The sequence below is a fragment of the Trachypithecus francoisi genome, unplaced genomic scaffold, assembly GCF_009764315.1.
Source record: "Trachypithecus francoisi isolate TF-2019V2 unplaced genomic scaffold, Tfra_2.0 Contig01585, whole genome shotgun sequence".
NCBI lineage: Eukaryota > Metazoa > Chordata > Mammalia > Primates > Cercopithecidae > Trachypithecus > Trachypithecus francoisi.
In genome coordinates, this window is record NW_022681444.1 from 6,771,235 (window position 1) to 6,792,461 (window position 21,227).

The 21,227-nt window shown below is 54.5% G+C and overlaps 1 protein-coding gene and 1 non-coding gene across 7 annotated transcripts in view; both read left to right on the plus strand.

Moving 5' to 3' along the window:
• The window catches only part of MIGA2 (mitoguardin 2), a 37,547-nt gene extending 17,657 nt beyond the window's left edge, over positions 1-19,890 (plus strand). For 2 of the 6 annotated variants that reach the window (XM_033193409.1, XM_033193425.1), the window contains exons 8-17: positions 5,556-5,673; positions 6,951-7,051; positions 7,635-7,750; positions 10,210-10,282; positions 10,510-10,596; positions 15,340-15,438; positions 15,766-15,900; positions 16,957-17,010; positions 17,714-17,830; positions 18,113-19,890. In XM_033193409.1, coding sequence (XP_033049300.1) covers positions 5,556-5,673; positions 6,951-7,051; positions 7,635-7,750; positions 10,210-10,282; positions 10,510-10,596; positions 15,340-15,438; positions 15,766-15,900; positions 16,957-17,010; positions 17,714-17,830; positions 18,113-18,319 — 1,107 coding nt within the window. In that variant the 3' untranslated portion in view covers positions 18,320-19,890. Of the gene's footprint in view, positions 1-5,555; positions 5,674-6,950; positions 7,052-7,634; positions 7,751-10,209; positions 10,283-10,509; positions 10,597-15,339; positions 15,439-15,765; positions 15,901-16,405; positions 16,468-16,782; positions 17,011-17,713; positions 17,831-18,112 lie in introns of those variants that run through there. The other 4 variants (XM_033193418.1, XM_033193428.1, XR_004433028.1 and 1 more) reach the window with 3 other exon arrangements.
• On the plus strand, positions 8,023-8,128 carry LOC117073976. Its single transcript, XR_004433481.1, has one exon. It is a non-coding gene; the product is annotated as a U6 spliceosomal RNA (small nuclear RNA).
• Positions 19,891-21,227: the final 1,337 nt, after the last annotated feature.

A 21,227-nucleotide genomic window follows, 5' to 3' on the forward strand; every position in this document is an offset into this window, starting at 1 on the left:
TTGTGGAGAAAGCCCCTTATCAGATGCGGTTGCAGATATTTTCTTTTTTTTTTTTTTTTTTGAGACGGAGTCTCGCTCTGTCGCCCAGGCTGGAGTGCAGTGGCGCGATCTCGGCTCACTGCAAGCTCCACCTCCCGGGTTCACGCCATTCTCCTGCCTCAGCCTCCTGAGTAGCTGGGACTACAGGCGCCTGCCACCGCGCCCGGCTAATTTTTTTTTTGTATTTTTTAGTAGAGATGGGGTTTCACCATGGTCTCGATCTCCTGACCTTGTGATCCGCCCGTCTCGGCCTCCCAAAGTGCTGGGATTACAGGTGTGAGCCACCGCGCCCGGCCGCGGTTGCAGATATTTTCTGTATTTTTTGTTATCCTGTGAGTTGTCTTTTCACTTTTATTTATTTATTTATTATTCCGTATTTATTTATTTATTTTGAAATAGAGTCTCACTCTGTCACCTAGGCTGGAGTGCAGTGGGGTGATCTCAGCTCACTGCAGCCTCTGCCTCCCAGGTTCAAGTGATTCTCCCGCCTCAGTCTCCTTATAATCTGGGATTACAGGCACCTGCCACCATGCCAAGCTAACTTCTGTATTTTTAGTAGAGACAGGGTTTCATCATATTGGCCGGGCTGGTCTCGAACTCCCAACCCCAGGTGATCTGCCCGCCTTGGCCTCCCAAAGTGCTGGGATTGCAGGCGTGAGCCACTGCCCCTGGCCTCACTTTTTTGCTGGTGCCCCCGGAAGCACAAAAGTTTTTTGAGGGTCAGTATTATCTGTTTTTTCCTTCTGTTGAGTGTGCGTCTGGTGTCACATCTAAGAACCATTACCCTGGCTGGGCGTGGTAGCTCACACCTGTAATCCCAGCACTTTGGGAGGCCAAGGTGGGTGGATCACGAGGTCAGGAGATGGAAACCATACTGACCAACATGGTGAAACCCCATCTCTAATAAAAATACAAAAATTAGCTGGGCATGGTGGCGTGTGCCTGTAATCCCAGCTACTTGGGAGGCTGAGGCAGGAGAATCACTTGAAACAGGGATTCAGAGGCTATAGTGTGCCGAGATGGCGCCACAGCACTGCAGCCTGGCGACAGATCGAGACTCTATCTCAAAAAAAAAAAAAAAAAAAAAAACCATTACCTTACTTGAGACCATTTCACAGAGACACAGATTTGTGCCAAAACTACAAGTCTCTGCTGGCCACACAGGGTGTGTCCGGGGCCTGTGGGAGAACCAAGCAAAGGGTCCTGTGGGCCTGGGGCTGCATCCCAGCTCTGCCAGGCTCTTGCTGGTCATGTGGACCACTTAACCTTGAGTTTGACCTGTAAAATGGGGTCCTAGTAATCCTGTCCTCAAAGGGACACTGTGAGACTGAACAATGAGGCACCTGGCCCCAGGTGGCACTCAGTGCATGGCTGCCATTTCCATCATTTCCATCCCTTTCCAAGCTCTTCTGACTGTTGCTCCCCAGCACCCTCAGCCCTCATCTTCACCCCACGGGTCCAGTTACAGGTAGTTGCAGGCTCTGGCAGCCTTTGTGGAAAACAGAGTGGGGTTGGCTCATGCCTCCCCTCAGCGCTCAGCCCAGAAGCTCCTGGGGTTCAGGGAGGAATGCCCCCTCTTCCCTCCCCCGGCCTGGTGGCCCAAGGGTAGCGACAAGGTCATCAAGGCCACAGGATGCTGTGCACTCTTTTTTTTTTTTTTTTTGAGATGGTGTCTCGCTCTGTCACCAGGCTGGAGTGCAGTGGCGGGATCTCAGCTCACTGCAACCTCCGCCTGCTGGGTTCAAGCGATTCTCCTACCTCAGCCTCCCGAGTAGCTGGGACTACAGGCGTTGCACCACCATGCCCAGCTAATTTTTGTATTTTTAGTAGAGGCGGGGTTTTACCATATTGGTAGGATGGTCTTGAACTCCTGATCTCATGATCCACCCACCTTGGCCTCCCAAAGTGCTGGAATTATAGGCGTGAGCCACTGCGCCCGCCTTTTTTTTTTTTTTTTTTTCCTGAGACAGTTTCACTCTTGTTGCCCAGGCTAGAGTGCAATGGCGTGGTCTCAGCTCACTGCAACCTCTGCCTCCAGGGTTCATGTGATTCTCCCGCCTCAGCCTCCCAAAGTGCTGGGATTACAGGTGAAAGCTGTTGCACCCAGCCAATTTGTGTATATTTTATGGTAGTAAATGGTAAAGACGATTATCTACATATATTTTATTGTTCGTCACATATCTTTTTCATAATTTTTTCAGTATCTCTAGGCTAAGTGGGTTCATCTCTGAGGTTTTTCAAATTGTCATAAATTTCCAAAAAATTATCGTATATATTTATTGAAAAAAATCTGGCTGGGTGCAGTGGCTCATACCTGTAGTCCCAACACCTTAGGAGACCAAGGTGGGAGGATCACTTGAGTCTAGGAATTCAAGACCACCCTGGGCAACATGGTGAGATCCTGTCTCTACAATAAATACAAAAATATTTGCCGGGCGTGGTGGTGGGCACCTGTAGCCCCAGCTACTTAGGAGGCTGAGTTGGGAGGATCGCCTGAGCCCGTGATCTCATCACTGCACTCTAGCCTGGGCCACAGAGCAAGACCCTGTCTCAAACAAAAAAAAACCCTATGTCTTTCAAGGGTCACATGTGTATTATTAAAATTAATTTTGCCCATTACTTTGTGCTATTTATTGTGGTCTGTAGAAAACATTAAATGTTGACTGGGGGCGCGGTGGCTCACGCCTGTAATCCCAGCACTTTGAGAGGCCGAGGCGGGTGGACCATGAGGTCAGGCGTTCGAGACCAGCCTGGCCAAGATGGTGAAACCCCTGTCTCTACTAAAAATACAAAAATTAGCCAGGCATGGTGGCGCACGCCTGTAGTCCCAGCTACTCAGGAGGCTAAGGCAGGAGAATTACTTGAACCTGGGAGGCGGAGGTTGCGGTGAGCCGAGATTGTGCCATTGCACTCCAGCCTGGGCTGACAAGAGTGAAATTCCATCTAAAAAAAACAAACCAAAAAAAACCCATTAAATGTTGTGTGTGGCTTTCCACTGGACAGCACTGCTCTAGAGCCACACACACCTGTATTCAGTATGTTTCAGTATGTGGCACCACTAGTTCCACACTGTGACCTCAGGGAAATAATTTCCCCATTCTGAGCCTTGTCTTGGTTTCTCTATCTGTCAAGGGAAATAAGAATGTCTTTCTCCTAAGATCTCAGGGATGACTTAATAGAACTACAGTAGGCAACGCACTTCACACAAGACTGGCCCATGGTGGCCACCAGTAAGTGTAACTCTTTTTTTTGTTGTTGTTGAGACGGAGTCTCGCTCTGTCGCCCAGGCTGGAGTGCAGTGGCCGGATCTCAGCTCACTGCAAGCTCTGCCTCCCGGGTTTACGCCATTCTCCTGCCTCAGCCTCCTGAGTAGCTGGGACTATAGGCGCCCGCCACCTCGCCCGGCTAGTTTTTTGTATTTTTAGTAGAGACGGGGTTTCACCGTGTTAGCCAGGATGGTCTCGATCTCCTGCCCTCGTGATCCGCCCGTCTCGGCCTCCCAAAGTGCTGGGATTACAGGCTTGAGCCACCGCGCCCGGCCCAGTAAGTGTAACTCTTAGAATAAATATTGTAATAATTACTTTTTTTTTTTTTTTTTTTGAGACGGATTCTTGCTCTGTTGCCCAGGCTGGAGTGCAGTGGTGCAGTCTTGGCTTACTGCTACCTCTACTTCCTGGGTTCAAGCGATTCTCCTGCCTCAGTCTCCCAAGCAGCTGGAATTACAGGTGCACATCACCAAGCCCAGCTAATTTTTGTGCTTTTAGTAGAGACGGGGTTTTACCAAATAGACCAGGCTGGTCTCAAACTCCTGACCTCAAGTGATCTGCCCGCCTTGGCTCCCCAGAGTGCTGGGATTACAGGCGTGAGCCACTGTGTCCAGCTGAGCTCAGTTGTTCAAGACCAGCCTGGGCAATATGGTGAAACCCTATCTCTACAAAAAATATAAAAATTAGCTGGGTGTGGTGGTGCGTGCCTGTGGTCCCAGCTACTTAGGAGGGTGAGGTGGGAGAATTGACTGAACCTGGGAGTTGGAAGTTGCAGTGAGCCGAGATCACACCACTGCATTCCAGCCTGGGCAACAGAACGAGACCCCATCTCAAAAAAGAAGAAAAAGAAAGGACAGTCCTGATGAAAATCCTGACTGCATTTGCACAAAACAGTAGAGTTAGTCTATTCCTTCCTGCCTTAAATCCTAGTGCTCACTTCTCTTCCTTACTAATAAATGTCCTTTGTGGCATTTTTTTCCAGAATAGGGCACTTTCATCTGCATTAGAAACCTATTCAGGCAGATATCCTTTCTCCTCAATGATTTTCTTTTTTAAAATTAAAAAACAAACAAACAAACAAAAAATATATATATATACGTTTGGAGACAGAGTTTCACTCTTGTTGCCCAGGCTGGAGTGCAATGGCACGCAATTGGCTCACTGCAACCTCCACCTCCCGGGTTCAAATGATTCTCCTGCCTCAGCCTCCAGTGTAGCTGGTATTACAGGCATGCGCCACCATGCCTGGCTAAGTTTTGTATTTTTAGTAGAGATGGGGTTTCGCCATGTTGGCCAGGCTGGTCTCAAACTCCTGACCTCAGGTGATACGCCTGCCTCGGCCTCCCAAAGTACTGGAATTACAGGTGTGAGCCACCACACCTGGCTTTTAGTTGTAATTTTTTTTTTTTTTTTTTTTTCCTGAGACGGAGTCTGGCTCTGTCGCCCGGGCTGGAGTGCAGTGGCCTGATCTCAGCTCACTGCAAGCTCCGCCTCCCGGGTTTACGCCATTCTCCTGCCTCAGCCTCCCGAGTAGCTGGGACTACAGGTGCCCGCCTCGTCGCCCGGCTAGTTTTTTTTTTTTTTTTTTTTTTTTTGAGACGGAGTCTTGCTCTGTCGCCCGAACTGGAGTGCAGTGGCCGGATCTCAGCTCACTGCAAGCTCCGCCTCCCGGGTTCACGCCATTCTCCTGCCTCAGCCTCCGGAGTAGCTGGGACTACAGGCGCCCGCCACCTCGCCCGGCTAGTTTTTTGTGTTTTTTTAGTAGAGACGGGGTTTCGCCGTGTTAGCCAGGATGGTCTCGATCTCCTGACCTCGTGATCCGCCCGTCTCGGCCTCCCAAAGTGCTGGGATTACAGGCTTGAGCCACCGCGCCCGGCCCTAAGTCCACAATTTTTAAGGGTCATCTGTACTTTATGTAACCTGGTATATCCAGTATGTGATCATTTCAGCATGTAATCAACAGAAAAGATTCCTGGGACAGAAAGATTCCTGGGACAGTCTATGCTTTTTGGTACCGTGTTTGAAATCTGTTGTGCATTTTACATTCTGGGACTGTCCAGGTTTCCAGTGCTCAGCTGCCACACGTGGCCGTTGGCTCCTCCATCGAGCAGTGATGATCTGGAGCCTGTGTGCTTAGCTGCTGGGTCCTAGAGCTCCTCCTCTTTCCCCAGGGACCTGGGGGTGAGGGAAGGGGCCATTTTCACTGGGAGCTTTGAGGGTCTGGGTTGAGGGTCCTTGTTTTTATGGCAGCCAGAGTCACAGCGGAAGGAGTTTGCAGAGAAGCTGGAGTCCCTGCTGCACCGCGCCTACCACCTGCAGGAGGAGTTCGGCTCCACCTTCCCCGCGGACAGCATGCTGCTAGACCTTGGTGAGCTGGGCCCAGCGCAGGCGGGGTGGACGTGGAGGGTGGCAGGGATGGAGGTGAGGAGAAGGTGCGAGAACCGGGGCGTGGTTCTCTCAGTGCATCCGATGAATTAGAATCCCCAGGGCTCTCCCACTTCACGTGATCCAGCACCTTATGGCACAGATGGGGAAACTGAGGTGTTCCCTTCTCCATGGCAGGCTGGAGCAGAGCTGAGGTGAGGCCCCGGAAGTCCCCAGCGCGTGCACCTGGCTCCATGCCCTTGGGTGCAGCCTTGGGGTTCATGTGGCAGCATCTCCCTGATGGCTCTCCCAGGCCTCCACTTTGAGTCCCTTCCCGTGGCTCAAACTGGGTGGGTGGGTGGGGTGACTCACGGGAGGTTCACTCTGAGCAGGCCAATGGCCAAGGACAGAAGTTCTGTAGTTGAGTGTGTTGAGGTGAAATGATGTGACATGCTGAGGGGGAACCAAGTTCTTCTGCCAAACAGCCACTGTCCTCTTCAGATCCTGCGGTGAATGACACCCCGGCCCCTCCCTGTGCACTCAGCCCTGTGGGACCCTCAGACTCCCGAGGGTCTGGCTCCCTGGCTCTGCCAGTGGGGACACAGAACCGGAGTGGGTCGGCTGAGCCACTCACCCTGCCCTGGCTTCTCCCCACGTGCTCTGGGCGTGGCTTCCCTGTTGGAGGAATCTGCCTCCTGTGGCCTCGCTACGTGGCAGAAAGGACTGGGGGACCTTTAGGACGGCCCGCTGCAGGTCTGTGGCCTTTGCTTACTTGCTTGACAATCCTTTCCTGAGCACCCTTGGAGGTCCACACCCCTCAGCCCTTGGGCAAGCAGGGAGGGGAACTCCAGGTTAGTGGCTGTGGACTCTCTTGAGCCCTTGGTATCAATGGCTGAGTTTCAGCTTGTCAGAGGAGAGAGGCGATTTCCCTGGGGCCACACAGTACAAGGTCCTCCCCTGCAGAGCTTGGGGGCCTTCGGGCCTCAGGTCCAGCGGTGCAACCTGTGAGCTTGGCAGAGCTGCTCACCAGCCGAGGGCTCACACCTGAGGCTGATAACCTCCGAGGATGTCGTGGGTATTGAAGGAGGCCACTCACTGAGATGAGGAGTCCGCTGTCCTCATGCAGAAGCGCTTGGCATGTCAGAGCTTTGCCACTGAGCGTGGGAATCACAGGTCCCGGATGACGCCTCCCCAGGGCCTGATGGGGGGCTTTGTGTACTGGGATTCCAGCCGAGCACCGTGCTGGAGTCTCAGCCCGCTTTCTCTTGCTGCTCTTCCCAGAGAGGACCCTCATGCTGCCCCTGACCGAGGGCTCGCTGCGGCTGCGGGCAGACGATGAGGACAGCCTGACCTCAGAGGATTCCTTCTTCTCTGCAACCGAGGTGACTGGGGGTAGGGACCAAGCCTGGAGTGGGGTGAAGGCTGAGCCTCCTCTGCAGGCCCATGGGGCCAGCACTGGGTCATGGGAAACTGGAGGCATTTTCTCCGACGGGCGCAGAATTTGGACGCTCTCACGGGCCTCCTCGAAGCTGTTGGGGATGGGGGGTGCTGAGAAATCAGGGGCCGTTGTCCTGTGGGTGAGAGCAGGGGTTCTGTCCCGAAGGGCTCCAGCCCGTGCTGGCCTCTCACTTCTCCAGGCCGCTGTGCCCATTGCTTGGCCTCAGTCTCCTGCCATGGGCACATGCATCAGGCACTGTGTCCTTCCCTGGGACCGGAGGACGTGCGCTTTGTGTCCTTTAGATGGCCTTTTTGGGAAGGACCCCTGGAGATGGGGATGCTGAGGGCCGGAGCTGGGCTCGAACTGGGGCCTCCTGGCCAGTGTTTCCTCTGAAATCCCCTCAGAGAGGTTAGCAGTGGGCAGGCACCTGGGGTGGCCGCTGTGGCCAACCAACAGGCAGGTGCGCTCGCGCTGTGGTGTGCTGCTCACACGGGCTCCCCGGTCTCTTCCTCTGCACCCTCCCCCAGCTCTTTGAGTCCCTGCAGACCGGGGATTACCCGATCCCACTCTCCAGACCCGCTGCTGCCTACGAGGAGGCCCTGCAGCTGGTGAAGGAGGGGAAAGTGCTCTGCCGGACCCTCAGGTGAGCGGATGTGGAGGGAGGGAGGGAGCAGGAGGTGGTGGGTGATTCCAGCCCTTATGGGAGGCGGAGAAGCCAGCGGTGCTTGGCGAGGACTCAGCCTGAGTGAGTCCAGGCTGCCTGAGCGCCATGGTGAGCTGGTGACAGCGCCTCCCCCAGCTGCAGAGGGCCTGGATGGACCCATACTGGCAGGTCTGGTACCAATAATGACAGTAACAAATGAACATAATTAATAAAGAACAATAGTTACTACCTTTTCTAAATTCTAAGAGGGTGTTTGCTTCTACAGCACATACACTAAAAAAAATTGGAATGATACAGAGATTAGCGTGGTCCCGGCATAAGGATAACACGCAGATTTACCAAGCATTCCATATAAAAACAAAAGTAAATTCTCGGGGGGTTACAGCCACAGCCACACAGGGGGCACTGGCTCTAAGTGCAGTGTCTGGACCCAGCCCCTCCGTAGGAGAGGTCAGGAACCCAGGCTGTGGGGACAGACAGGCCCAGACTCCCTCCAAATTCTGCCACCCTGAACAAGTCACTTAACTTCTTTTAGCCTCAGTTTCCTTGTCTGTGGTTATATTTAGGCCTCTTCACCATCTTTTTTTTTTTTTTTGAGAGCGGAGTCTCGCTCTGTCGCCCAGGCTGGAGTGCAGTGGCGCGATCTCGGCTCACTGCAAGCTCCGCCTCCCGGGTTCCCGCCATTCTCCCACCTCAGCCTCCGAGTAGCTGGGACTACAGGCGCCCGCCACCGCGCCCGGCTAGTTTTTTGTATTTTTAGTAGAGACGGGGTTTCACCGTGTTAGCCAGGAGGGTCTCGATCTCCTGACCTCGTGATCCACCCGCCTCGGCCTCCCAAAGTGCTGGGATTACAGGCTTGAGCCACCGCGCCCAGCCCACCATCTTATATTAACTTTTTTGTATGATAAGAGACTGAGAACTTGAATTTTTATTTTTTTTATTTTTTATTTTTTATTTTATTTTATTTTTTTAGTAGAGATGGGGTTTCACTGTGTTGGCCAGACTGGTCTCACACTCCTGACCTCAAGTGATCCACCTGCCTCGGCCTCCCAAAGTGCTATGACTGCAGGCATGAGCCTCCGTGCCCGGCCTGAGAACTTGGCTTTTTGGTCATGGCTTGCAGATTTCAGTATATATGTTTAAAAGTTAATCTGGAGCTGGGCAGGGTGACTCATGCTTATAATCCCAGTACTTTGGGAGGTTGAGGCAGGCAGATCACCTGAGGTCAGGAGTTTGAGACCAACCTGGCCAATATGGTGTAAACCCCATCTCTACTAAAAATATAAAAATTAGCTGGGCGTGGTGGCACATACCTGTAGTCCTAGCTACTTAGGAGGCTGAGACAGGAGGATCGCTTGAACCCAGGAGGGAGAGGTTGCAGTGAGTGGAGATCATGCCACTGCACTCTAGCCTGGGCAACAGAGCAAGACTCCATCTCAAAAAAAAAAAAATAGCTGAGCTGGGCGCCGTGGCTCATGCCTGTAATCCCAGCACTTTGGGAGGCAGAAGCAGGCAGATCACTTGAGGTCAGGAGTTCAAGACCAACCTGGTTAACATGGTGAAACCCCGTCTCTACTAAAAATACAAAAATTAGCCGGGCATGGTGGTACATGGCTGTAATCCCAGCTACTTGGGAGGCTGAGGCAGGAGAATTACTTGAACCTGGGAGGCAGAGGTTGCAGTGAGCTGAGATTGTACCATTGCACTCCAGCCTGAGCGACAGAACGAGACTCTGTCTAAAAAAAAAAAAAAGTTCGCCGGGCACGGTGGCTCACACCTGTAATCCCAGCACTTTGGGAGGCCATGGTGGGCGGATCACGAGGTCAGGAGATCAAGACCATCCTGGCTAACATGGTGAAACCCCGTCTCTACTAAAAATACAGAAAAATTAGCGAGGTGTGGTAGTGGGCGCCTGTAGTCCCAGCTACTCGGGAGGCTGAATCAGGAGAATGGCGTCAACCCGGAGGCAGAGCTTTTAGTGAGCCGAGATCGTGCCACCGCACTCCAGCCTGGGCGACAGAACGAGACTCTATCTCAAAAAAAATAAAAAAGTTCACCAACCAGAAATGAATCAGACACTGGCTGAAGTGATCCGGGTGATCCGCCACATCTGCCGTCAGGAGGCAGTTTGGCCATTTTGGTTCTTTGCCAGTGAAGTGTGGGGCTGGTTGTGGCCTAAGGAGGCCTCGGTCATCTCTGTACCCAGTGCCTTAGAGGCTGATACGTCCTCAGAGATCATCTAGGCAGCCTCGTCCTTTGGCCTGGGAAGACCAAAGCCTCGAGGGAGGCAGGCACCAGCCAGAGGCCACACTGCTGGGCTGAGGCAGGGCCAGGGCTGGAGCCAGAGCCTCCCACCTCCCCACCCAGGTGCCACCTGACCCCCCGGGGCATCGCTGGGCAGGGACCGGGTTGTGTGACGCCGTCTGTCCTCCCCTCAGGACGGAGCTGCTGGGCTGCTACAGCGACCAGGACTTTCTGGCCAAGCTGCACTGTGTGCGGCAGGCCTTTGAGGTGGGTGTGGCCTGGGGCTTCCTCAGGGTTGGGAGGCAAGGGGTAGTCAGGCTGGCCATGGCTGTGTGGCATGTACATGGCCTCCTGGTCCCTGGCCAGGCCTGCTCCCACACTGGGCTCCTGTGTGGCAGGTGGGCCACCTACCCGCCTCTTCTGTGGCCCTCTCCGTGGGCTTGGAGGGATTGCCATGCCTGGCAGCTCACTCCCCTCCCTTCCTCCTTCCCTAGGGGCTTCTGGAAGACAAGAGTAACCAGCTTTTCTTCGGGAAAGTGGGCCAACAGATGGTGACAGGCCTGATGACCAAGGCTGAGAAGGTAGCAGGGAGTGGGGTAGGGGGGCAAATTATAAAATGCAAACCACCGAGGGTCCCCCTGAACCCCATCTGCCAGAACGCCTGTGCACAGGCTGATATGTGTTCCTCCTACTCCGTGCTGTAGACTCTGCAACCATGGATGTTGTTATTCCGTTTCTTTTTTTTTTTTATTTTTTTTTATTTTTTTTTATTTTTTTGAGACGGAGTCTCGCTCTGTCGCCCAGGCTGGAGTGCAGTGGCCGGATCTCAGCTCACTGCAAGCTCCGCCTCCCGGGTTTACGCCATTCTCTCGCCTCAGCCTCCCGAGTAGCTGGGACTACAGGCGCCCGCCACCTCGCCCGGCTAGTTTTTTGTATTTTTTTTTAGTAGAGACGGAGTTTCACCATGTTAGCCAGGATGGTCTCGATCTCCTGACCTCGTGATCCGCCCGTCTCGGCCTCCCAAAGTGCTGGGATTACAGGCTTGAGCCACCGCGCCCGGCCTGTTATTCCGTTTCTAAGTCTTTGTGCCCTACTTACCATCCCGCAGTTTACTCTGGAGTGTAGCGGCATGTGGTGTCCTGGTGTCCGTCTCTCCATGCCAGCACTGGGAGGGGTTTTCCCCGACTGTGGAGTGTCCCATTGCGTGGAGCAGGCCACACGAAGCCTCCATTGCCTGACGGATGGACACCTAGGCTGTCTGATGTTCACCATCACAGACATCACTACTGTAATCTTCCTTATACAGCTCTCTTGTGAGGTTTTCTGTGTGGCAAAGCCCTGGATATGACATTTCTGGGTCCTGGACATTTAGAAGGCCGGCAGATATTGCTAGTGTGCCCTCCAAAAGGCTTTCACAACTTACATCGCTGCCAGCAAATAAGGCTGTTTCCTTGCATCTCTAATTAATGATGAGGTTGCAGAATTTTTCTGATGATTGGTTACTCGTCTTTTTTGTTTTCCTTAACGGGTTTGAGCAACGTTTTATGAACAGGTCGGACAGATGATTCTTTTTTTTTTTTTTTTTTTGAGGCGGAGTCTTGCTCTGTCGCCCAAGCTGGAGTGCAGTGGCTGGATCTCAGCTCACTGCAAGCTCCGCCTCCCGGGTTTACGCCATTCTCCTGCCTCAGCCTCCCAAGTAGCTGGGACTACAGGCGCCCGCCACCTCGCCCGGCTAGTTTTTGTATTTTTAGTAGAGACGGGGTTTCACCGTGTTAGCCAGGATGGTCTCGATCTCCTGACCTAGTGATCCGCCCGTCTTGGCCTCCCAAAGTGCTAGGATTACAGGCTTGAGCCACCACACCCGGCCCGGACAGATGATTCTAAAACACACATCTAACCTCACTAGCCAGCTATCTACAACCCTCGCTCGCGCCTGCTGCCCTTGGGCTGAAGGCCAAGCTCTGTTTGGTGGTTTGCTGCCCCGTGAGCTTCGTCCTGTCCAGCTGAAGGGTCTGCTTCTAGTGCACCAGACTTGCTGCCTGATCTGGGCTTTGCATATATGCTGGTCTCTGCCCCAGAAACACTGTTGCGCAATCTTGTTTTTTTTTTTTTTTTTTTTTGAGGCAGGGTTTCACTCCTGCCACCCAGGCTGGAGTGCAATGGCACGATCTCGTCTTACTGCAACCTCCACCTCCCAGGCTCAAGTGATCCTCCTACCTCAACCTCCTTAGTAGCTGGGGTTACAGGCATGCGTCACTGCGCCTGGCTAATTTTTGTATTTTTCGTAGAGACAGGGTTTTGCTATGTTGCCCAGGCTGATCTCAAACTCCTGATCTCAGGTGATCCACCCTCCTTGGCCTCCCAAAATGCTGGGATTACAGATGTGGGCCACCACACCTGTCCTCAATCTTTTTTTTTTTTTTTTTACTTTATTGTGAAATACACATAGTAGAGAGTGTAAAAAGTATAGGATTTGGCCAGGCATGGTGGCTCACGCTTGTAATCCCAGCACTTGGGAGCCTGAGATGGGAGGATTGCTTGAGGCCAGGAGTTCAAGGCTGCAGTGAGCCAATGATTGCACCACTGCTCTCCAGCCTGGTCAACAGAGTGAGACCCTGTCTCAAAAAAACAAAAACAAAAACCAAAAACAAACAAAAACACCCAAAAAGTGTAAGAATTTTTTTTTTTTTTTTGAGACAGCGACTTTCTGTGTTGTCCAGGCTGGAGTGCAGTGGTACGATCTTGACTCACTGCAACCTCTGCCTCCCAGGTTCAAGTGATTCTCCTGCCTTAGTCTCCCTCCCAAGTAACTGGGATTACAGGCGTGTGCCACCACACCCAGCTAATTTTTGTATTTTCAGTAGAGACAGGGTTTCACCATGTTTGCCAGGCTGGTCTCGAACTCCTGACCTCAGGTGATCCACCAACCTCAGCCTCCTAAAGTGCTGGGATTACAGGTGTGAGCCACCAGGCCCGGCCTATGTATAGGATTTAATGAAAGACAAACCCTGTATAACCAGCACCCAGGTTAAGAAGTAGGACATATACCAGTACCTGGAAGCCCCCACCCCACTTTTTCCTCTGTCCCCCTCCCTTCCCCCTTCCTTGGTCACTTGTTATCTGAGTACCCCAGCCTTCTCTGTCCCCAGGAGGTCATCACCTGACTCATCGTCTGAAGCCCGAGAGAACCCTTGGGCTCACCGTGGCAGTGTGGCCTCACTACCCTGCCTCCTGCTCATGGGCTGCCTTGACCTTCCTCCCCCTTTATTCAGTTAGCTTCATGAGGGCCAGGGCCAGAACTCTCCTGGCACAGGTGTGTGCCCCATCCAGGGCCTGGCACAGGGCGGGTACTGCATCAGCATTCCTCGGATATTCTCCCAGCAGCGGCTGTTTACCTGGCAGTGAGCTCAGTGTGTACTCAGTGGTTCTTCACTACGGAGAGTTCATTCGAGCCTCACTGCAATTTTGGTGGATGAGGACACTGAGCCCAGGAAGGGAAGGGGGCTTGTCCAGGGTACTGAGTATGTGAAGGGTAGACTGGATTTGAAGCCAGGTGGCCCAGACCCAGCCTGAGCCCTTAACTTGGTCGGTGGGCCTCCCCAGGAAGCAGGGTGAGTGAACAAGTGAAGGAGAGCTAAGGGGGTGCCAGGGCCCCACCCTCTGGGCAGCTTCCTTTGCAACCTTCCCAGTATGGAACTTTGGTTTTATTAAGAAATGAAAGCCATTTAGCAGCACCTGAGCACCACAGCCTGCACCACGCCCTGGGACTGGAGCAGTAACTGAGGTGGCTCTGTTAGGACTGGGGCCAGGCCCTGGCCTGGGAGGATGCTAGCCCTGTGGGAGGCACTGAGGGACTGGGGTTGTAGCATCAGGCCACTCGCTCAACTTGGTGTCAGTGGGGCGACCACAAAACCTCATTGCGTATCAGTGTCCTCCTGTGGAAATGGGTGTGTCCTGGGGACCTTATGCGATGACATAGGGCATGCTCAGATGTCAAGGACCAGCCCATATCTTCATCATTGTCACTGTTTACCGATGATAAAACAGACTCAGGGCGGTTAAGAGATGGCCTAGGATCATCCTGGCAAAATCTCTTTAAAATGTAAATACTTTTTAAAACATCTGGGGCCATGTGCAGTGGCTTTGCCTATAATCTCAGCATTTTGGGAGGCCAAGGTGAGTGGATCACCTGAGGTCCAGACCAGCCTGGCCAACATGGAGAAACCCCGTCTCTACTAAAAATACAAAAATTAGCTGGGTGTGATGGCAGGCACCTATAATCCCAGCTACTTGGGAGACTGAGGCAGGAGAATCACTTGAACCTGGAAGGCGGAGGCTGCAGTGAGCTGAGATCGCGCCACTGCACTCCAGCCAGGGCGACAAAGACTTAAAGAAAAAAAAAAGCCAGGTGTGGTATGGCTCATGCCTGTAATCCCAGCACTTTGGGAGGCCAAGGCGGGCAGATCACGAGGTCAGGAGATCAAGACCATCCTGGCTAACACGGTGAGACCCCGTCTCTACTAAAAATACAAAAAAAGTAGGCAGGCATGGTGGTGGGCACCTGTAGTCCCAGCTTCTCAGGAGGCTGAGGCAGGAGAATGGTGTGAACCCAGGAGGCGGAGCTTGCAGTGAGCTGAGATCGCACTCCTGCACTCCAGCCTGGGCAACAGAGCGAAACTCCGTCTCAATTAAAAAAAAAAGTCACGAGTTAATCCATGCTGAGAACCAACCCTGACACTTAAGTGTTTTTCTACATCTGTAAATGCAGACCCACATCTGAAAAGAGCATCCCAAACCCCAGCTAACCCTCAGGGTCCTAGAGAGTGAAGGATGCATCATGTGTGCCGAGAGCCTCCGTGCTGTGCAGGGCGCTTTAAACACTGTTTGTTGAAGGCTTTGGTGCTGGACTGACTGTGTCACACACGAGCTCAGCAACTGCCCTAGAAGAGTCTCATCAGGGTGGGGCTGTAGCTTCTCCCCTTTCCCCGTTGAGGTCCAAGGTCACGGAGATTTGAACCTTCAGCTGCCTGACTCTAATCCTCCCATTCTGTGTCCCTCCAAAGTGAGATCACACTGTCACACTAGGCACTCGTGGAAGGCAGCAGGCGCTCAGCAGAGGAGCTGGCTTGAGACCTGACTGGGTGCCCTGGTTCTCTGGAGAAGCACGCTGTGCTAAGTAGGAGACCCTTCTCTGCTACGTTTTCTCTGTGCCTGCTGCGTGGGGATGGGCCCCAGCCGTGCCTTGGCATGTCCCCCATCCACAGGCCAGCCTGTCCCTGCGGGTCTTGTCCAGTGACCAGGATGGGCCGTGCTTCTCCCCACAGAGCCCCAAAGGCTTCCTGGAGAGCTACGAGGAGATGCTGAGCTATGCCCTACGGCCCGAGACCTGGGCCACAACACGGCTGGAGCTGGAGGGCCGAGGGGTGAGTTGCTTTGTGCTGAACCCCAACATCCTGGGCTCCCCTGCATCTGAGCAGCAAGGGGATTCCTGTGCCAAGCTCTACCTCAGTTCCAAGCAGCTGAGATGGTTCCATCGCTGCTCACAGCCCCCAGTTCCTGCCCTACCCCAGGCCAAGGGGGAGGGAGGAATGGCCTCAGCTACACCCATTGCACAGCAGAGCGGGGAAGACGTGTCCCCCCAACGTGTGCTCATGCTTTAGCCCCCCAGCCTCAGTCTCCCCATCTGGAAAGTGGCCCCGAGGCTCCAGCAGTGCCCCCATGCATGAGCCTCCCGGGGGCACCCTCTGCAGGTGGTATGCATGAGCTTCTTCGACATCGTGCTGGACTTTATCCTCATGGATGCCTTTGAGGACCTGGAGAACCCCCCGGCCTCGGTGCTCGCCGTCCTGCGGAACCGCTGGCTGTCAGACAGCTTCAAGGAGACGGTAGGTCGCTGCCCTGCTCCCAGACCCATGCTTGCTCACATCAGCCCATGCGGTTTCCTGGCTCCATTCCCTCTGTCCCTAGCACTGGCACCAGGGCTGGGCCCTCACCCCCTAGATCTGGGGCTGCCAGGCCTGGGAGACCACAGTTTGCTCTGGAGAAGCCTCCAGGGTGCCCCGTTGCTGCCTGGTGCCCCAGTTTAGAACCAACGTGGTGTGCGTTTTCTTCCTATTGAGTGGTTTCACTTCTGTGCTGATATGAATTAGATTCCATTTTAATGCATCCTGTTAAATCAAGTTAAAAGAGGGGAAAGCAAAACCAAAAAGATAAAAAGGCACGGAGCGAGAGACAGCCCAGCACAGGACCCCCAGCAAGGCAAGCAGTGACACTCCAGCAGCCGGGCTGTGCTGCCTGGACCCAGGCTTCTGCGAGGCGGTTTACAGGAGGGAACCATTGCTCCCACAACTACCAAATGATGTGGGAGTGCTGTGTTGTGCTCCTTTGCAGAAGAGGAGACTGAGGCTCAGAGAAGATCCAACGGTAAGATTAGAGTCAAGATTCAAGTTTAGGCCGGGCGCGGTGGCTCAAGCCTGTAATCCCAGCACTTTGGGAGGCCGAGACCGGCGGATCACGAGGTCAGGAGATCGAGACCATCCTGGCTAACACGGTGAAACCCCGTCTCTACTAAAAATACAAAAAAAAACTAGCCGGGCGAGGTGGCGGGCGCCTGTAGTCCCAGCTACTCAGGAGGCTGAGGCAGGAGAATGGCGTAAACCCGGGAGGCGGAGCTTGCAGTGAGCTGAGATCCGGCACTGTACTCCAGTCCAGGCGACAGAGCGAGACTCCGCCTCAAAAAAAAAAAAAAAAAAACGATTCAAGTTTAGGTATGTCTGAGTCCAAAATCAGGAGGAAGCAGCAGAGCTTAGGCACCCAGCCCCATCTTCCTGCTTGGAGTGGGGTGAGCTGGGTTTAAAAGCTTGATCCTGGGCTGACAGAGGGTGAGGGGCTGTGGGCTAGGCCCATTTTGACAGCCGGGGGACATCCTATCTTTGATGTAGGCCTTGGCCACTGCTTGCTGGTCGGTCCTGAAAGCCAAGAGGAGGCTGCTGATGGTGAGTGACTGGGCAGGCCCAGGGGAGCATGAGCTGGGCTCTGAGGCAGCTTGGTGGGGAGCGGAGCTGGTGCAGGGCGGCCTCGCTGAGCCACTTGGACTTCACTGCTCATGGCCCTGGCCCCCTTCTTCCGCCGTTACCTCTCCCTGGGCCGGGAGCTCCCTGGAGGCGCATGTAGACCCACTTGTTCTCCTCCCCAGGCCCAGCACAGAGCAGGCCACTGGGGAGGAGAACGGACACTCTAGGGTGGTGGCCACAGGGCTGGCAGCTGGCCTGGTGCAGGCATCTCAGTGGGGACAGGATACCCAGGAGCAAGCAGAGCACTGTCCCTCCTGCCCTTTCCCCGCCCGTCAGGCTGCTGTAATCTCCGCTCCCAGGCTGCGACTGGCTGCGCTATCTGGGCTGTGGTTTGTCGTTCCCCTCTGCGGCCAGGCTCTGCTGCCCAGCTGATATCAGCTGCCGGGGCCACGTGCTCCAGGCACTTCCCTCGGAGCCACCATGGCCCCACCTTGTGCAGTTCTCACGGTGGCCCACGGTCACCCTGTCTGCCCAAGTGGGAATGGGCTTTGAAAGCTCGAGTCACTGCCCAGGGTCATCTAGCAGGAAAGTACATGAGCTAGGGTGACCTCTAAAGCCCAGCCCTTTATGCAACACCTGGGCCTGGTGCCCCAGCCTGGCCCCTCAGCCTTGTGCCCACCCGCAGGTGCCCGACGGCTTCATCTCCCATTTCTACTCCGTATCGGAGCATGTGAGCCCTGTCCTAGCCTTCGGCTTCCTTGGACCCAAGCCTCAGCTCGCTGAAGTCTGTGCTTTCTTCAAGGTAAACAGGGAGCAGTTCTCGTTCTTTCCTGACCCCTGCGCTGGGCACAGGCATCCTGGGAGGTGCCAGGAATGGGGTGAGGGCCTGGGCCCAGGCCTGCTCCCAGAGAGAAGGCAGAGCCGGACCCACGTGGGTCCAGAGGAAGCAGCAACAGGGAGGAACCTGGGGATGGAGAGGACGGGCTGGGGCTCTGGTGGTGGAGAAGGGGACTTGGGGTGACCTGGAGGGCATCATGGTGGGCAGCGGCCTGCGCCAGGCCCGACACCAGCCCTGCTCCCCCAGCACCAGATTGTGCAGTACCTGAGGGACATGTTTGACCTGGACAATGTGCGCTACACGTCAGTGCCTGCGCTGGCAGACGACATCCTGCAGCTGTCCCGGCGCCGCAGCGAGATCCTGCTGGGGTACCTGGGGGTGCCTGTGGCCAGCAGTGCAGGCCTGAATGGGACGCTACCCCGAGAGAACGGTCCCCTGGGGGAGCTGCCATAGAGGTGGCACGGGCTGGGAGGCGGCAGAGAGCAGGCTTCTCCTCCCTTCCCTGGGTTGGTATCTGACAGCTGTGGTGGCTGAGGGCCAGTTGCCCCTGACCTTGCCCCACCCCCATCATCTGGGAGTCTCCAAGGCCTAGAGGGGAAATTTCCATGGAGAAGAATGGAACAGTCCCTGGGGGAAGCAGAGGCCAGGACCAGTGGGGCCTACAGGAGAGAAAGGCAGTGAGAGGGGAGTGTTGTGGAGAATTGGGATAGGCAGAGCTGGGATGCCCCAGGTGGGGGACTCCAAAACCTCCCATTGCCCCAGGGCTGCTGACAAGGGGGCTGGGAGGGTGGAAGTGAAGGATGTGGTGAAGGTCACAGTGTCCTGAGCTAGAAGCCACCTGTGGCTGCAAGGTCTCAGCATCCAGGCATCCGTCTGTCCTGTCCCCACCTTGGCCGCCTTCTCAGAGAGTTTGCAACTCCAGAGGAGAGTGGGGCCACCTTGGTGGGCAGCAGGTCCGGGCCATCCAGAGGTGGGGCAGAGGTGGGCCTCCCACTCCTGTGCTCTCATCTGGGCAGGGACTGGATCCTTGACAAACCCAAGCACCAAACCAGGACACTGTCCTTTGACATTCCCTCGCCCTGCCAAAGATCGACATTTCTCCTCCACCTCTGTCACCACCAAAGATGGGCGGAGGTGGAGCTGGGCCCTCCTGCCCCCGCCCATCCCCCTTCTATGAGCCCGGACCTCCCTGGGCGGTGCTAGGCTCTGAGCTGGGGGATCTGACCAGGTGTCACTCAGGCCCCTGTCATCCGTGGGCCCGGGGACCACGTTGGGGGAGGTCGAGAGGATGTATGTGGCCGGACCAGCTTCCCCACCCTCATTAGGACAAGAAACTGTCCAGCACTTTGCCTTCAGTTCAACGCACAAATGCTCCTGGGGCCTCACGGGGGCAGAGCCTCCTCTGGGCCTGCAGAGAGACTCCTGTTAGCAGCGATGTCCTCATGCCACAGGGTCCTGTCAGCCCGGCAGACTCACTTCTCAGTGTCTTCACCTGAGCAGGTGTCTGTGGCCCCAACGCGTTCTGCTGGGGCTCTGCCCTTTCCAGGTTAAAAGGCCTGCGGGAGAAACAGACTCCCCTCCTGGGTTTCCACACTCAGGAGTCAGAGGACTGGCTCCTGTGACCAGGGCTCCTCTCCCCTGGAAGGGAAAGGGGTCTGGGGATGGGAAGGTGCACCACAGAGAGGAGATGATGCTGGGTGTGGCCATCTGCTGTGGGCCTCTTCCCAGACACAGATTCCATGGGCACTAACCAGCCTCCCAGGGTGATGCCCGGAGGCAGCCTCCAGGGCAGGAAGGACCCTGTGCTTCCCGCCCCCCATCCTGACATCCTGTTCATTTGCACTTACCCTGTGCTGTGAATGTAATGGTGGGCCTTGGCCCTGCCCACTCTGATTTGCATTTTCGTTTTGTTTACACATCCGTGCACTGCCTGTAGCAGTCGATTGTCACAGTTTCGACTTTCGGATGGTAGAGTGTGTGCACTGACTGTGAGTCGAATAAACAATTGAAATGATTTCCTTCCACTTTGCCATGTTGTTGGTTATGTGCATGGCTGTTTACTTCTTGGGGCAGAGCAGGGCACCTGCTCTTTGGGGTGCCGTGGGTGAAGGTTCCAGGACAAAGGTCAGGAGAAGCCTGGTGGGGGCTGTGATCCTACTTGGGGCCACTTGGCTGCCTGACAGGGTCCAGCCATCCCTAGGCAGGGAGCCCTGGTGGTCAGCGGGGAAGGGTGGGGAGCAGCCAGTGCCACACTCAAGGCCATGGATGCGAGGTGGGCAGCCTAGCTGTGGACCCCACTCAGGCACCATCTTAGGGAATTGGATTCTCACTGGCCCTCAGTTTCCACATCTGTAAAATGCAGGCACTGGACCGGGCCAAGGTGTAGACTCACAGGCTTAAAGGCTGTTACCACCCAAGCTGTGAGAGCCAGGGGGAGCGGCTGGAACAGTGGGAACAGGTCCAAGCCTGCCAAATCGTTACATGTTTTCATGGGCAGCTGGAAATCACAAGTTTTATTTTAAAGGTTTTTTTTTTTTTTTTTTTTTGAGACGGAGTCTCGCTCTGTCACCCAGGCTGGAGTGCTGTGGCCGGATCTCAGCTCACTGCAAACTCCGCCTCCAGGTTCACGCCATTCTCCTGCCTCAGCTCCCGGGTAGCTGGGACTACAGGTGCCGCCACGTCGCCCGGCTAGTTTTTTGTATTTTTTAGTAGAGACGGGTTTTCACCGTGTTAGCCAGGATGGTCTCGATCTCCTGACCTCGTGATCGCCCGTCTCGGCCTCCCAAAGTGCTGGGATTACAGGCTTGAGCCACCGCGCCGGCCTTAAAGGTTTTTAAAAAAGAAACTTGGCCGGGCGCGGTGGCTCAAGCCTGTAATCCCAGCACTTGGGAGGCCGAGACGGGCGGATCACGAGGTCAGGAGTTCGAGACCATCCTGGCTAACACGGTGAAACCTGTCTCTACTAAAAAATACAAAAAAAGCTAGCCGGCGAGGTGGCTGGCGCCTGTAGTCCCAGCTACTTGGGAGGCTGAGGCAGGAGAATGGCGTAAACCCGGGAGGCGGAGCTTGCAGTGAGCTGAGATCCAGCCACTGCACTCCAGCCCGGGCGACAGAGCGAGACTCTGTCTCAAAAAAAAAAAAAAAAAAAAAATAAAAAATAAAAATAAATAAAAAATAAAAAAGAAACTTAAAAAAATTTTTTCAAATGTACAGAAAAATTGAAAAAACATATAAAGGACACTCATAAAACCAACACCTCTGGTCATGTAATTAATATTTGCCATGTTTATCTCATGTATTTCTAAAATACTTTAGCCTAAGTTTCAGGCATGTACTTTACTCTTAAACCTTTAAGCAGAGT